This window comes from Emydura macquarii, unplaced genomic scaffold (genome assembly GCF_026122565.2).
Source record: "Emydura macquarii macquarii isolate MOO-44397 ecotype Brisbane River unplaced genomic scaffold, CSIRO-AGI_Emac_v2 contig_3647, whole genome shotgun sequence".
In the NCBI taxonomy this organism is placed as follows: Eukaryota; Metazoa; Chordata; order Testudines; family Chelidae; genus Emydura; species Emydura macquarii.
In genome coordinates this window covers 597,780-613,870 of record NW_027133784.1, presented here as the reverse complement: position 1 = coordinate 613,870, position 16,091 = coordinate 597,780, and the positions used below count along the sequence as shown (strand labels likewise).

General features: G+C 38.9%; 1 protein-coding gene across 1 annotated transcript in view; it reads left to right on the top strand.

The window, feature by feature from the left end:
- The window catches only part of FANCA (FA complementation group A), a 52,783-nt gene that overhangs the window by 20,147 nt on the left and 16,545 nt on the right, over positions 1-16,091 (top strand). Inside the window, exons 15-28 of the mRNA XM_067536747.1 lie at positions 107-217; positions 636-731; positions 828-887; positions 1,808-1,896; positions 2,461-2,521; positions 2,606-2,655; positions 3,796-3,872; positions 7,328-7,435; positions 9,159-9,301; positions 9,784-9,854; positions 11,186-11,285; positions 12,692-12,891; positions 13,692-13,788; positions 15,008-15,184. Of these exons, the coding sequence (XP_067392848.1) occupies positions 107-217; positions 636-731; positions 828-887; positions 1,808-1,896; positions 2,461-2,521; positions 2,606-2,655; positions 3,796-3,872; positions 7,328-7,435; positions 9,159-9,301; positions 9,784-9,854; positions 11,186-11,285; positions 12,692-12,891; positions 13,692-13,788; positions 15,008-15,184 (1,440 nt within the window). The remainder of the gene's footprint in view (positions 1-106; positions 218-635; positions 732-827; positions 888-1,807; positions 1,897-2,460; positions 2,522-2,605; positions 2,656-3,795; positions 3,873-7,327; positions 7,436-9,158; positions 9,302-9,783; positions 9,855-11,185; positions 11,286-12,691; positions 12,892-13,691; positions 13,789-15,007; positions 15,185-16,091) is intronic.

Below are 16,091 nucleotides of genomic sequence, written 5' to 3'. Positions count from 1 at the left end.
AATAGATTTATATAGTAAATGGGATTTCTACACCGAGTTTAGCAGGGTGCAGTGGTAATAATTCTCTCAAGGCTGAAAGGCAATATTATCATTTCCCTCCTTTCAGGTTTCCTTTGGGAATGCTAGTGGTTACCATGGTAGCAGTAAGAAGGCTTTGTTCTTTCTGTTCGAGTTCCTATCAGAATTGGTCCCCTTTGAGGCACCACAGTACCTAAAGGTGAGAAACTTCTTATGGAGATCATTTTCTTGGGGGTTGTTAGAGACCTGCTCCAGACTGCTTTAGCTTATCAAACCAAGGTCACATGGCCTTTGACTGGACTAGCATATTATTATAACTTTCAGTATGTCCCTCAGAAGCAGGACCAACTTTTCTCCATAAAACAAACTAGCAGAAGCTTCTTTGACACAGTGAAGAAAGAGTACCTCAGGGGACTAAATTAAAATTCATAGCAATTTTGTATATGAAAAGATTTCCTTTGCCATATAACTGGCTTTTCTGTGAGCTCTTAAGCAGGCAACAGTGCCTAGTCATATCTGGGAGCATTGAAGCTAGACGATCTGTAAGGAGATGAACCAGAAGTTGGCATTTGTGTGCTGTCAAAGTAGTAAGCCTTGCTTTGAATTTTATTCTTTAGGTCCATATAATGCATCCACCTTTTGTGCCAACAAAATACCGCCCCTTTCTCTTGGAATACATCACTCTGGCCAAAACCCGATTGACTGATCTCAAGGTTGGTAAAAAGCATTTTTCTCCACCTGAAAAATCCTTTTCCCTTGGAATATCAGCTGCTCTGTGACGTTTTTCATTTTTCTTGTGTCCCTGACAGGTTGCTATAGAAGACATGGGGCTCTATGAGGATTTGTCCTCAACAAAGGAAGAGGCGCAGGTATTGTATGATTATCTAGAATGATTTCCAGTAAATTATACTTTTTGTTACTGTGGTGACACTTTTCAGTACAAAGTTACACTGCATTATTGGTCACATGGAAAAACTATGCAATACATCAGCTCAGTAAATGGTAATTCTTTTCAATTTTGTATGGCATCTATCTGCTGTAAAATCCTAGATGACTCTCACAATTAAGGGGAATAATCCCTTGGGGGCGATGTGTCTACAGACTGCAGTTTCATTTGGTCCTGTTTATGATATATTTTGAATAATAATAATTAAAATGTGGTTTGATTGTTCCTTTTGAGTCACATTTTATTCTGTATTTTCTGTATTTTGATTAGTTGGTAATGCAATAGGGCATGTTGATGGACTGTGGCACTCAGTAAAGAAACTGAATTTATTTTAAAATGCATGCAATATGGCTAATGTCAGTGATGCAGCAGCTGAATGCATTGGTGGTTCATCTTAGGAAGATCAAATTCTAATTAAGTCCCAAGTGAAAGGGTCATCTAGTCTCTCCATCTTTATTAGATATATTTGCACATTGGGAAATTGCCACAAGTTGTTGCAGTTTCATGGAACTGGTAGCCTGCTTGAGACACCCCAGAGGGCCATACTCTGCATTCTGTTTAGTTCTAGCCAATGCAGTTAAGTGAAAGGTTATGATTACCAAATTCAACCCCCATCCCTAAAACCAAAGAGCATGAAATACAGAAGCTAGAGCAGCCTGACCAGGATTCTTGCACTGTTACTGTCTATTCAATATGTTTCAGTTATGCAATTGCACCCTTTGTCTCTGTGCTGTAAAAATAAGACAGCCATTGCTAAGCATGAAACAAAAGGCAAGAATGATTTACTCTTCTATGCTAAAGACTTCACAATATTGTTCCCTCCTCATCATCTATGTGAACCAGCCCCAGTGCCAGGCCCTTGAAGATGTTGAAAAGGCCATTCGGATATTTGAAAATACAGGGAAGATCCCAACAACGGTAATGGAGGCCAGGTATGGTATCTTCCTAAAGGTTTCTCAAAAGATTGTTTTAAGAGCACATCAAAGAAAAAAATAAGAGAAAAGCTTAGGATGGAAGCAAAGAAGCACCTAAGAAAATCTTGCTAATTTATCCCGTGCTGCAATAATCATCTAAGCTCAGGCTATTTGTGCCCATGATACTCAGAGGATAAAAAGGCCGTATGCACACAGAAGGGAAGACTCACAGCTTCCGTTAAAAAGCCATCTTTTAAGGATGTTAAAAATCAAGGAATCAATGTCTATAGGAAAGCACTGTGTGAAAACCGGTGTTTCATGGCCATGCGTACTGCCAGGGAATTTGGACTCTATTCTCAGAGCAACTAATAGGAAGGAAACCCCACACAAGAATAGTTAACGTGTGTATGTATTTCTGCATTTTAAATTGCTGAGTTTTTATGGTTACTAAAGTTTGTTTTGCTTTTTAACTAAAGCAGCTACACTCGAATATTCTTATTAGTGTTGCAAGCAGAAATCATTCCTAAGATATTAATGAAATTGCCCTCCGTATTCAGCGAATATTTTCACCTTCTGTTTCAGTATTTTCAGAAGACCCTATTATATGTCGCGTTTTATTCCTGCTTTGCTGATGCCACGTGTGGTTAGTATTATTTTTTCTTCTTCCATTTGGAAACATATTTATGGGTGGTAAACGCATTTCTGACTTGGCTGCTTTTTGTTGCAGCTTCCTGACCCTCCAGACTTGCGCATGTTTTTTATAGACGCCTTAAAGAGGTATGAAAATAAAGCACATAGGGCAAATGGAATTTCTGATTTTCTGGACTATGGGTTGGAATGTTTGACTATAGAATCAGATTACCTGAGGCTCATGCTATCTTGTTTGCAAAATGGTATCTACCAGCTAATCCCCTGAGTAGGATTTCTCACCCTCAGAGACATTTGCATGCAGTTGCCAGGTACAGGGCCTTGCAGCTGGGGATGGGATTGCTACAATGGCAATATTTCAAGAGCTGTTTTTGTGGTATGTCAGGATAGTGTCCAAGGAGGATATATCCCCTGTTAAAGACTCAGTCATTCCTAAATATTGACTTCGACATTTTCTTGCCCCATTGTGGGAATAATCTTGTTTTAAAACACTCTTCTGTAGCTGACTTTAAAATAAAAATTTCAGAACGAATTCCCACAAATGAATTCCCCCAGTTCAATCCTGTCTCTTAGTTCCAAACTGTATCTAAGACTTAGGGCTTGTCTACGTGGTGGGATAATGCACTATACAGGGGTCTGATTTCTAAACTGCACTAACGTATTGAGTGTTAATTGGTCCTTATAGCTGCTTGTGTTCTTTAATGTAGTGCTGTCTGAAACAGTACTATATTAAAGTGCACTAGGGAACCCGTAGTGCACACCAGCAGGGTCTACGTGGACCAATTAAAGCACAACACATTAGTGCGCATTAGAAATCCCACTCCCACAGAGCACAGGACCCCACCATGTAGACAAGCTCTTAGCTGCATGTTTCAACTTACACTGATTTAATTGCTCTAACCCTGTTATAAGCACTATAATAAACATTTAGTATCGTATACCTGCCTATTCGGTGTTGGAGGTCACAAAGCCTCTGATCTCTGTCTCACACTGCACGTGAGAGGAGTGCAAACCTGGCCCCTATCTTCACTGCTTTTGTGCACTCTTGCCCACATATATTGTAAAATATTGTTAATCTCGATGGTGCAAATATCTTGGCCTTTGCCAGATGGTAACATAAAAATGTTGTCAAGTACAATGTCAGGCTAGCAGTGCCAAAGCAATGTAAAAATATTCTTGTATGAAATGTAGTTATGCCTTTATTTTAATGAGTTTGAACTCTGAATGAGGTTAAAGTGTGTAAACGAAAAAAAATTTCTCCTACTGCAGAGCTGACAAAATTCCACCAAACTTGTACTCCAAATATATCCAAGCCTGTCATTCTTTGAAAGAGAAACTGTTACAAGGTGAGAGAATCTGTATTTACTTAAGCATTAGCTTGTTAGCAAAATGAACCAAGATTAAAAATTTGTTTTCACCAACGTGCTTTTAGATGGGAATTTTCCAAGCATTACAAATCAGATTCTTTGCCTATATATGTACAATAATTATTGATGTTTTATTAATACATAAAATAAAATATATTGTAGTTTGATTCTGAGTTTTATCAGGGTGTTATTTTTATTAAATATATTTGCTTGGATACCCTCCACCCAGGGTGATGGGTGTAATAGAAATGCGTAGATAAATAAATGAGTGAACTTTGCTTTTCTTTAAGACTTCATTGGCCTCTGGATTTCTTCCACCCCAGCTTCTCTAGTAGTCAGGTGTGTACACATAAAGGCACAAATTACTCTTTGGACTAGTGGTCATTTTGGGCATCACATTTTAAAAATCTGGTGTCTGTCATTCTGCAAATGGAAAAGTCTGCAGAGAGGTATTATGGTATATGTATTATGTTATAGTTATTACTGCAAATCATTTTCCGTTTGCCAGGGAAAATTTTTTTTCCACTTCTAAGTTAAGCTTTTATCAACTGGCCGTGTGGTGGTAGACTGCAGTTCCATGTTGTGGAGCCTCAAGAAAGCATCTGTATTAAGTCCTTTTTAGCTGAGCATGGTAATTTTTATTGCTATAGAATCGACCCAAACTCATTCATGTATTGGCATGAGCATGAGAGCATAAACCATCTACAGTGACTGAAGCACACTTGTGCCTGACTAGGAATCAGTTGCTACAATGGCAATTCCAAAACTACATCTAGTTGCCAGGTCATATTTAGCAAGCAGGCAGTTGAATTTCTGCTCCCCTGGGGGGATGACCCATGTTCTGTACAGGAGCAGGAATTAAGGTTATGGAGCTGAGGTTGAGATACTTTGTTAGATTTCTGTACCTCCTCACTCTTGCCACCATTTTTAATTCCTTTCCAACTCTACATATGAAAACTTGCTGTGATTTGAGAACTCACTTCTACAAAGCCATGTATGTGCTTCTGTAAACAATCAGTACTATAGTGTCTTCATCTCTTCTTCAGAGACTAAGTGCTCTCAGCTCTGAGTAACTTTGTCCCCACTAGCCTGCAGAGTGAGAACCTAAGCCCTGGTCTGCTGCATGATAGTACTTCATCTGGATTTTGTCGTAGTCTGGTCTTTCAAAGGACGGGAAAAAGTGCACACCCAAGAAGAAAGGATGTGGATGGGGGTGAGAAATAGATCTGAAAATGTAACAGTTGCAATTTCCAATCCACACCTGTTTGAGATGGATTCAATTTAAGATCTCATCACAGCCACCATATTGGTGCTATTGTACATTTTCGAATGGACTCCTTTCTGTCTTCTCTGTTAGTAAATGGATTTTCAAAACACTAAGGTTTTAAAATTGGCAATATCTTCAAACATGAGAGAGTTTACTTCAAAAGTAATGCCGGTCAGATGAGCTAATGTAAAATATTCCTGTTTGACAAGTATGCTCACAAGATTATACACAAACAATGATTCCTGTTAAGGACACTTCAGACATGAAAAATATCTCACAAAGCAGCAGTTGCTATATAGCGATGTTTCAACTCCTTTTAACATGAAGACAGAGATGCTGTTAAATTTATCTGATATTCGTCAGAGTCTGGCTGCCCAATGTCCTCCTGGTTTCCAGGAGATGCAGAAGTACTAAGAAGTGACAGTAATGCAGTTCACTGTGATCAAAATGGATAATTAAAAGCTTTTAAAGAATTATTTGAGTTGATAATGACCTCTAGTGGCTCACCTTAGTCAATATTTCCTGCATCATAGTAGAAATGATTCAATAGGGCCTATATCATCCTTGATGCAATTACATTGTCATCAGTGTAATTATACAAGGGATGAATTTTGTCCATCTCTAAACCATCTCTGTTAATTTGGTCTAGTGTTGGCTATCACTATAAAGGAGATTCAACAGCCTCTCTTAACAATTTGTTGTATTGCTAAACTGTTATAACAGTCAATTTTTCCCTAATAAACTTAATTCTTTACCTGGAAACCTTCACTTGTCCTAGGCTGTTTGAGTTATTTTTGGCTCTGTTAACTGAGATACTGTCCCTGCCTATTAAACATTCAATGATAAATTCTATTTGATGGTTTCTAAGGCTGGACTGCTCTGAATCGGAATGTTGCTGGTGGCAGTATCTCTCTAGTGACAAGTGGGAACTTACCTTCTGTTGGGATTCAACAAACAAAACCCATTGGAGATTTTTGTATAGTTCTTGCTTTCTTGTTTGAGGAGAATCTGATTACTTAGTATTAAGACTTCAGCATATAACTTCGTATTTCTGGAATGTTTTCCCAGCCTTGCTGGGAGAACAGACATTTTGTAGGATCACTTTTATAAGCATATTCTCCACTCCACTATCCAAGTCATTAATGAAAATATTGAATAGTATTGGACCCAGGACTGACTTCTGTGGGACTCCACTGGATACATCTTCCTAGTTTGACAACTAATCATTGAGAACTACTCTTTTGAGTACAGTCTTTCAACCACTTACCTTATAGTAATTTCACCTAGACCGCATTTCCCTAGTTTGCTTATGATAATTTCTGGAGGCTGGAAGCAAAGGAGAGTAGAAAGGAAAATATGAAGCGAGATTTCATTTCTTGGTTTAGAAAGTTAAATTCCTTCCTGAACTAGACACAAACTCGTAACTGACTAGTCAAATGGCACATTGATTTTGAGGATAAAAATGTTTCTGTGCATTGTGTCAGATCCGTGTTCTCTGTGTACTATATTATATTCCAAAGTGAATTCTGCTTTCATATTAATCCTAAGTAAAGATCAGTGAATCGTTGCTTTAAGTTTCATGTACTTAAAGGGGTTGTTCCACTCTACTCGGCTCTGATGAGGCCTCAGCTGGAGTACTGTGTGCAGTTTTGAATGCCTCACTTTGAGATGTGAACGAGTTGGAGAAAGTGCAGAGGCGAGCAACCCAAGTGATAAAAGGTTTAGAAAACCTAACCTATGAGGAAAGGTTAAAAAACCTGGGTGTGTTTAGTTTTGAGAAAAGAAGATTGAAAGACTTATCAGGTCCTTTTAGATATGTTAAGGGATATTATAAAGAGGATAGTGATAAACTGTTCTCCATGTCCACTAAAAGCAGCACAAGTAGTACTGCAGCAAGGGAGATGATTAGATTTAGGAAAAACTTTCTACATATAAGGCTAATTAAGTACTGGAATATAGGTTACCAAATTAGATTGGGGCTTCCCTGTCATTGGAGGTTTTTAAGAACAGATTGGACAAACACTTGTCAGTGATGGTCTAGGTATACTTGATTCTGCCTCAGTATTGAGGGATGAATTAAATAATCTCTTGAGGTTCCTTTTCAGCTTTATAGTTCTAATATTATAATCCAAGAATAATTTATAGCACCTATCTTCTATTTATATAGATGGATCAATAGAAATAGAGACTGACCATTTCCAAGAGCCTTTTGAACAGCTGAAGGATAAACTGAATGAACTGATGGTGATGATCACAGATCAAAGCAAACACGATGGTATGTAGGGAGGCACATTGTTGTTACATTTTAAGTGATGTTCACACAAGGCCAATATAAGAAAGTGTCTAATGCTAGCAAAAACAATAGTGTTATGCTTCATGCCAAAGGTGAATGAGGACTGTAACCTTTCTAATTCATATCATTCTTCCAGGTCTGATTTTATTTTTTGAGTGTGCCTAATGAGTTTCCAATAGTTGAGCTTTTAACTTATTCTTCTAAAGTCAATAAAGATCACTAGATAACTCACTCATCTTTGTCAAAAGGTTGACGGTCCCACCTCCACTCCTATACGAGTGCTTGTAACTGCTGTTAGGCAATGCAGTATTGGAGACAAGGGAGCTGCCATTTTAGGGATAATCTTCTTTTGATGGGATATGAAATGTGGTTCCTGTCACAAGTCTCTGATGGGGGTTAAATGTCCCATTCATTTTTCTAAAAAACCAAGTGATGATTACTGTGTCCTGGCTAACATTCTTGTAATCAGTAAAGTAAGTTCTGATGTACCTAGCACTGTGAGAGCTATTACAGAATGCGTAATGGATGTGCCATTGCCACTGCACAGCCACTACACTTGCGCTACAATCTAAAGTGCTTTGAGATACTTTCAGCTATGAAATACATTTTCTGAAAACTATTCTAAATCCATAAAATTGGCTTTTTTAATGGCAGGTCAGGATGGTTGCCTTGGTCAAGCTTTCATTTATGGTGAGATCCCTTATCATAGCAAATGAAATAAGATGCACCTGCGGTAACATAATAAATAAAATAAAATTTCCAGTGACTTGGAGAACAGTACATAAACGGTTTGCTGCTTGTTTAAAAAAAAAGTTTGGGATTCAGTATTTAAACATCATAGTAATTTAGTCCTAAATATGTAAATATGCCCACACTCTACAAAGCAGGTTGGCAGGAACATTTGAGTTTGTTTTGAAGCAGATGGGAAGTTCTCTACTTTTGTGACAGAGGCCTTTAGGTAATAACATATTGATTTATCTTTCCCTATCCCTCAGCAAGGAATATTCTGGAGCTTAATCATTTCCGCATACTTCAGGCTTGATAACTCCTGGAGCGATACGAAGGAGAAGCACTTGAACTCCTTGCCAGAGGATGTTGTGAAGGCCAAGACTATAATGGGGTTAAAAAAAAACTAGATAAATTCATGGAGGGTTAGATCCATCAATGGCTATTAGCCAGAATAGGCAGGGATTGCTATTTTCCAGAGGCTGGGAATGGCTGACGGGATGGATCACTTGATGATTACCTGTTTTATTAATTTCCTCTAAAGCACCTGGCATTGGCTGCTGTTGTAAGACCGGATACAGGGCGAGATGGACCATTGGTCTGATCCATTATGGCCATTCTTATGTTCACTGCAAAGCAGTAACATAGAACACATTGGTCTGAGCTGGAAATCAAGGGGTTTCATCTACTCCTTTGTCCTAGGCAACCATTTGGATGTTTCCGAGCCAAAATATGTGCTCAAAATGCAGAATAAATTACATCAGGAAGGAAAATCTCTTTTGCTGCATTTCAGGATTTTAGATAGTGTCTGGTGTGAATTTTAAAGGCAGTGAATGGGGCATACACTCCTTCCTCTCTCCTTACATTAAAAATTTACATCCATAGACCTTTGAAATGGGTGTGTTCTCTTAATTCCAGCACTTTCCTACCTTCACACTCGCCCACTCTGGTTTTCTTCTCATGCTGCTCTTTCCTGCAGCTGTGCCAGCCCAGATTGCACTGATCTCGGAGAGATTGACAGCTGTCCTGGGACACAACGATGATGAAAATGAAGCTGTATTCTTCAATTCTCCGATCCAACTTAACATTTGTGCCCCAAAACTTGAACAACAGGATCAGCGTGTGAGTATCGTAGAGCCTGAAATAACAAGCAAATGGGGTTGATTGAATAAATGTAAATACATGTACAGTACTTGTCAAAAGCTGCTTTGTCTAGGAAAAGCAGTAAATATATTTCCAATCTGTGCATCTTGCATTTCTCTATAGAGAATATAAACATACATTTAGCCTTTCAGAAGTCTTTGGATGTCTGGTGAAGAGACCTAAGGGTGTACTATATGCCATGTAAATCTATATGCCATGTAAATAGATTTCCTTTACAAGACGTGTCTGGACATTAATAGAGGGATATAAAACATTCCTGGGATTATAACACAGGACTTTAATTTCAATTTCAAGGCACCAGTGATCTGGTGTACCCATTATAAACATTAACATATTTGCTTTAAGATTGTGTTGGGAAATTTATGTATGTATATGCACATCATAAAACTAAATCTAGACACAGATCCACAGAGCAGAAATGAATATGTCATTTGTTCCAGGTCGTTGATCTTTTACTGACATCCTTTTGCCAGAATCTAATAGCTGCTTCCTATTTTAACCCTCCTAACAGGTAAGATGTATTTGTGCATACTATACGCACAGGCAGGTCAAAACTGCCCAGTGCCATGTAATACCTGCACTGTGCAAGGGTCTGTGAAGACCTCCTTGTTGATGACGTGGGATATGTCATACTGGTGTTTTCAGGCACTTTTACTCTGAGCCACTGTGATGCAAAAACTAATACTTTGATAGATGAGAGTAAAAGTACCATGTACTCTCCCACTGTCATTGAGTCTCCTTGAAATAAGCTACCCACTATGTGATAGCCCTTTAAAATACCCCTGTATGGTGGTGCTGCCTTTTTGTAGCACTAGCACCATGGTGTTTCTAAGGATGGGATTATTAAGAGGGGTTACTGGAGAAAAGTTTCTGGGGCTTTTTTAAGCACTTGTTTGCTGAAACAAATCAAACCACAAGGAGAATATTTTTCTTTGCCTTTGTACATGAAGCATTAAAGTGTCTTCTGGGTTATTTTTTGATACATTCAGTGCTGCTTTATGTCTAGGCACCCCCACCATTCACCTTATGGCCATCTCCAGCATGTAATGGTTGAAGCATAAAGCTTACTGTTTAGGACACATGATCAAGCACAGAATAAGACATTTTATTTTTTCACATTGAGCTTAAGCCTGGGTCTGCCTCACTTTATTTCAGAAATTAAATATATGTTTGAGCTGACAAACAGAAGCTATGAGAGCATGAGTAAACTTTCACTGGGCTTTACCTGAAGTTCCTCTTTGGAAGAAAAATGTGGTGTGGCGATTTGTTTTTGTTTGGGTTTTTTTGTTTTGTTGTTGTTGGTTTTTTTTTGTGTGTGTGTGTCATAGCAAAACATTTGTAAATGTTATGGTCAAAATATTTCCTTAAAAAGTAACTTCACTGGCAACTTCCAAGCTCCCTACCATCCTGTAACTTAAGTGGGGCATGTTTTTGGAAACATTGTAGTGCTGAACAGCTTCTTCTCACCATAGTTTAAATAGACTATCCTGAGAGAAGACTCCTGTGCCTGCAACGGTCTCCTTTCTGTGGCCCCAACAACCTTCCTCTGCTCCAGATGTCTCTTCAGAACTCTTTTCTGTGACTAGATTGTAAGCTACTTGAGTCTGGGACCTTCTGATCTTACGTGTCGTATAGTACCGTGCACATATACGTTGATATGTAAATAGCAGTTATCATGGCATTGAATTGATTATATTGATGGAGTGATAGTCATGTGATGCATTTACACCCCTGGGTGCTTCAGATGCATTATGTTTTACCATTTCTAAAGCTGCCTTTTCTACATTAAGGATAAAAGTGACCTTGACAGTAACATGATCACTTGGCTTATGTCCTATGCAGGCAGGGACTTGGTCCGTCTCTCTTGGTGAAGATGATTTGTGGACACAGGCATTTCTTACCTGCCTTGCTGACTAGGCTCTGCCAGCTTATTTATCATCAGGTTAGTTTCCCAACATAAAGAACCTGATGGTAACCATGTGCTAAAGGCTACTTTGGCCTCAGCTCCCCACACATAAAGCGAGTACCTGTCTGTGCTGCACTATACAATGGAGGGATTTCACTTGCTTGTAATTTTCCAAAAGAGTTCTCATTTTTAACAAACTTTTCAAACCTAATCTCCAAAAATGCAGACACTAGTGTTACTGTTGCAACGTTACCTTGGCCATGTTACTCATTCTGTGCTGCATGTTTAACAACCTGAACTGAAGTATACTAACTTTTTATGTACATAAGCAGAAAAGGTGCAGCATGGCCAGATTAATTGTTGTATTTCAGACTTTTTAATTTTTAACTATATAGCTGTATTAACTGAGACTTTTACATGTAATGTATAATAAGGTTGAAGCATTGACATTTAATTAGAAGGGGCACCTGTGCATTAGATATACTGAGTAAATGCTGTATCAGCCTCAAGACCATTTTTGCCCCCTCTAATTTTCATTCTGAGCTGGTACAGGCAGTATTACATACCTAGTAATTTTCCAGATCACAGTTCTGGGGCCAGATTCTGTGTTTGCATCTCTAGGGAGGCACAGCACAGAAGGTCCATTCCAGGATGAGAGTTGTGGGGGGGCGGGGGAGGGGAAGATGGTTTTGTACTGTATTTGTCTCCTGAATTGGTGCAGGCCATTGTGTATGTTAAAGGAGCCCTGTCTGCCCTAGATCTCCCTAGGCTTAAGGGCTGCATGGAGGAGGCAGCAGAGAACTCTATACAGATGCTTTTATGCTTCCAGACGTTCTATGCTTTAAAATGGATATATTCCCCTAGGAATTTTTAAAGCCCCTTTGTTATTGGAGTGATGTAAAGGGGCTGTGCGGAAATGCATGTCCACTACTGTTCCAACCTTAGTCAGTTTTTAAGAGACAGTTGAGACCCGGAGTCTTTCTACATAGCGAGGTGCAAGATCCAGAGGCATACCTTGTGTGTGCATTTTTTATTTTTTTTAATGTTTGGCTTTGTGCTCTTCACCCTATAGGGTACTGAAAGGATTAAGTTATGAGGCTGATAAAATGAATCTAAATGCCATGGAATCTGAAAAGCCATGGGCCTTTAAAATTCTGCAGAGGTGTAATTACATTTAATTACACCAAGTTACTGTTGTAGAATTCTCTTATTTGTGCTGTAGATGCTAACCAGAAACAGCTGCAGAATTCCAGAGGAGGAGGAAGTTGTCTAATTGAACTGGTGCTTTCTATCTGCTCGATTACTCTCTTATACTGAATTAGTCATTGGATAGTTGCAGTATTCTGCCCCTTGATTTGTTTGAGGTTTAGTTGAGACTTGCTGCTTTGTTACAAATGCTATGCATCTCTTCATTCAGCTATTATTTATTTATTTGTCTGCAGGGTCCTTCCCTAAATGATGCTCATGTTTTAGGACTAGCTGCTTTTATGATTCATTTAAATGAATCCAGATCTTTCATTCCTGAAGTGGACATTGGATCTCAGGATCCCCAGTTTGCCTCTGCAAAGGGCCTTTCTGTTACTGAATACTGGAACCATTTACTCGTGTGCAGGACAGGAGCGTCCTTAGCCTTCTGCATGAGGTGAGTTTCTTCCTTCATCATATACTAGGTTTCCCTGTTTCTAGGGATGGATTTGTCCCAGGCAGGACATCCTGCCATACAGTAGAGTCTCCTTTTATGAATGTCTGGCACTCACACATTGGACATGTTAGTATTTAGATTTAGAAAGTTTTTATTTGAAAATAAAATTTAAAAGTAGAAACTTTAGACCAGATGTACCCTAACTTTGCCCACAAATGGGCTGCTTAAGAAATTTGGGAGGATTTCCGGGATTGCATCTAATTGGCATGATTTAGAATCAATTGAAGCCACCCTCATCTTTCAACATGGAGGTGTGATCCATGGAAACACCAAGTCCTACCTGGCCGTTCAAATCAAGATGAAGCATTTTTTGTTGGTACCTGTGGTCTTTGCAGGCTACAACCACATATTGAAAATTAGGGTGGCTCTGGGTCAGCCCTGAGTTACACAAAATGTGGCTGCCGTCTCTCTCCCCGGTATGTTTTGATTTTATTCCCACCTTTTTCCAGACTTCCTGTGCCAGCTTTTAAAATGATCAGTGTAGTGCAGTTGCTTTTCTATAACCTTGTTTTTTAAAATCCATGGTCAAACCTCCCACAATGTTCCAATATGATTACAGTGTTTGAGTAGGTGGCCACTGGATATCATTGCAGTTTTTATTTAGACCATTTTGAAGCATGACATTCTTGGTTTTTTCTTGGCCCTGGGCTCTCCTGGATGGAAAGCAACAGCAGTTGAAGATGGGGCAGATACGACAGATGAATCAAATAAAAAACTGCTCTCTGTCTCTTTCCTCTCAGGTTTTGTACTGCAGCAGTTGCTTATTTTTTGTGCAAGTTTCCTTCCCTCTCTCATGATGATTTATGCAGCTTGCTTCCCTGTGGTCTTATAAAAAAGGTAACTGTTCCGATTTAAAAAAATCTGTTGCCATCACTTACTAAAAAGGCAGTGCCATTTGAACTTTCTGTTGCAGGTATTTGTACTGTAATATGTTAGCATTAATTGCAGTATTTATCCTGAATCCTTTATGGGAGCTGCTTTAGCTCTCGGCTTATTCATTCCATAAGATGTACAATATTACGTAGAAACAACGAGAGTCCCATAGCACTTTAAAGACTAACACATTTCTGCAGGCATAAGCTTTCGTGGGCTGCAACCCACTTCATCAGATGCAAGTGGGTTGCAGCCCATGAAAGCTTATGCCTGCAGAAATGTGTTAGTCTTTAAAGTGCTACAGAACTCTCGTTGTTTTTGCTGTATACAGACTAACACGGCTACCCCTCTGGAATATTACGTAGCCAACTCTGTTTTGCTTTCTTGTTCCCTAACAGAGCTCTGAAAGAGTTAGCAATCTAATATTACACCCTATCATTTTTGTCACAGATTCTATGATTTTCCTGATCTAACCCCGATCCACACACACACAACCTATGGATTTTTTTTAACAGTTTTGGATTTTTGTGTCAAGTAAATCGGTAGCATGAGGAACAGATAAACCAATGTAACTGAGGCCTGGTCTACACTGGCCACGGATTTTGGCAGCAGTCGACTGGAGATATGCAAGCTACATCCAGTAACTTGTGTATCTCCCGTTGACTTCCTAACATCAACTTACTGCGGTGTCTACACTGCACTGCGCCAACGGGAAATGCCCTCCCGTCGACGCAATGCTATGCTACTTGCCGGGGTGGTTTTACGGAGTCAACTTCCAGGTTCGATTGAGCGAGTCTTTACTGCTGCTCAGTCGAACCAGCAAAATCGATCGTGCACTGCCGGCTGTGCCACCATCAGTGTAGACATAGCTGAGACATTTTAGTTCTGCCAGGTTAAATGCTGGTCTGCTTGGGAAGTTATTAGAAAGAAGAGAGTAACAATAATACTGCTCCAAAACTAAGGACTAGACCCATAAATTCTGTTTCAGGGCCCAATTTTTAGTGACACCTCAACTTTGCTTCCACTTGTCTAAACGCATTTTTGCCAAATAATTGAATAAAATACATTTTTGGTAGACTGTCCTTGTCTGTGTTTCCACACTCACTGCTTCCAGTAATTGGATACTGCATGGGGGCTTTTTTCATTAATGCCAATATGTAAGTTTCTACTGTCTTTATTTTAGTTACAGTATGTTGTGCCACGGCTGATCTTAGAGGCTCGAGGAATTGGCTGTGAAGAGAATGTACCAGAACTGTCCTGGAAGTCCCTCTCCTATCCCTCTGTAAACTACATGAGAACCAGCCTCTGTTTATGGAAGCAAACATGCTTCCAAAAACTCTTGAAGGAGAAAGCGTTCCAGGTAATAGTCATATCGTTACTTCAGTCAGACTGTGACGCTAACTCTTCAGATCTGCACTTTGGGATTTCCTAGCATAGATGCAATATTATTACTTGTGAGCGGCAATAACTGCTCCCTGTAAAAGCTTATTATTTAGTCAGTGTTTGTACAATACTTTGAAGATGTGTACAGCCAGATCTAAGCATTAAGAAAATTGTTATCATCCCTGTAATCAACAGATAAGGTGCAGATAGTGAGAAAGGACATGAGGCATTTTGGCTTTATAAGGAAAATGACAGTAAAAAGTAGAGTAGGATATAATGTGATAATGCAGGAACAATAGGTGTGGAAGCTTTTTAATTACAACAGAAATATATTGTACAATCTCCAATGCCTCACTAACAGTTTCATCTTTGGTAGTAAGAGATCTATGAGAAGGGCCAAATTTTTTGAAAACTCTCATGAGCGTTTCCTTGCGCCCAATTTAAATGCATGCAGTCTCTAAAGTGCACATGAACACCTGGTTTATTTGTGCACATCAGCACATATTTGTCCCTGTATTGATATAAAACAGGGTAACAAATTTCATAGATTTATTCATTTTACCTCTGCTTGAGAATGTATCTGATGTTCTTTTATCTGATTTTTTTTTTTTCATTAAAAAGATTTCTCTTTATGTGGAGAAGTCATGGGATACTAGGAATGGAGTATTGTTAGGTTTATTTCACGTACTCTATTAGTTAAAATGGTCAATACACTAAAGTACATGTATAATATTTTAAGACTTTTACTTTGAATGGAATGTTTGATTATGGCTGCCTTATTTATAGGTTTTTTGGAATTATTGTTTTCTCCTTTTATTATAGATTTACATTGCCATATGTTCCATACTGGTGTCTAGATATTGAGAACATGGGCACGTTAGAAG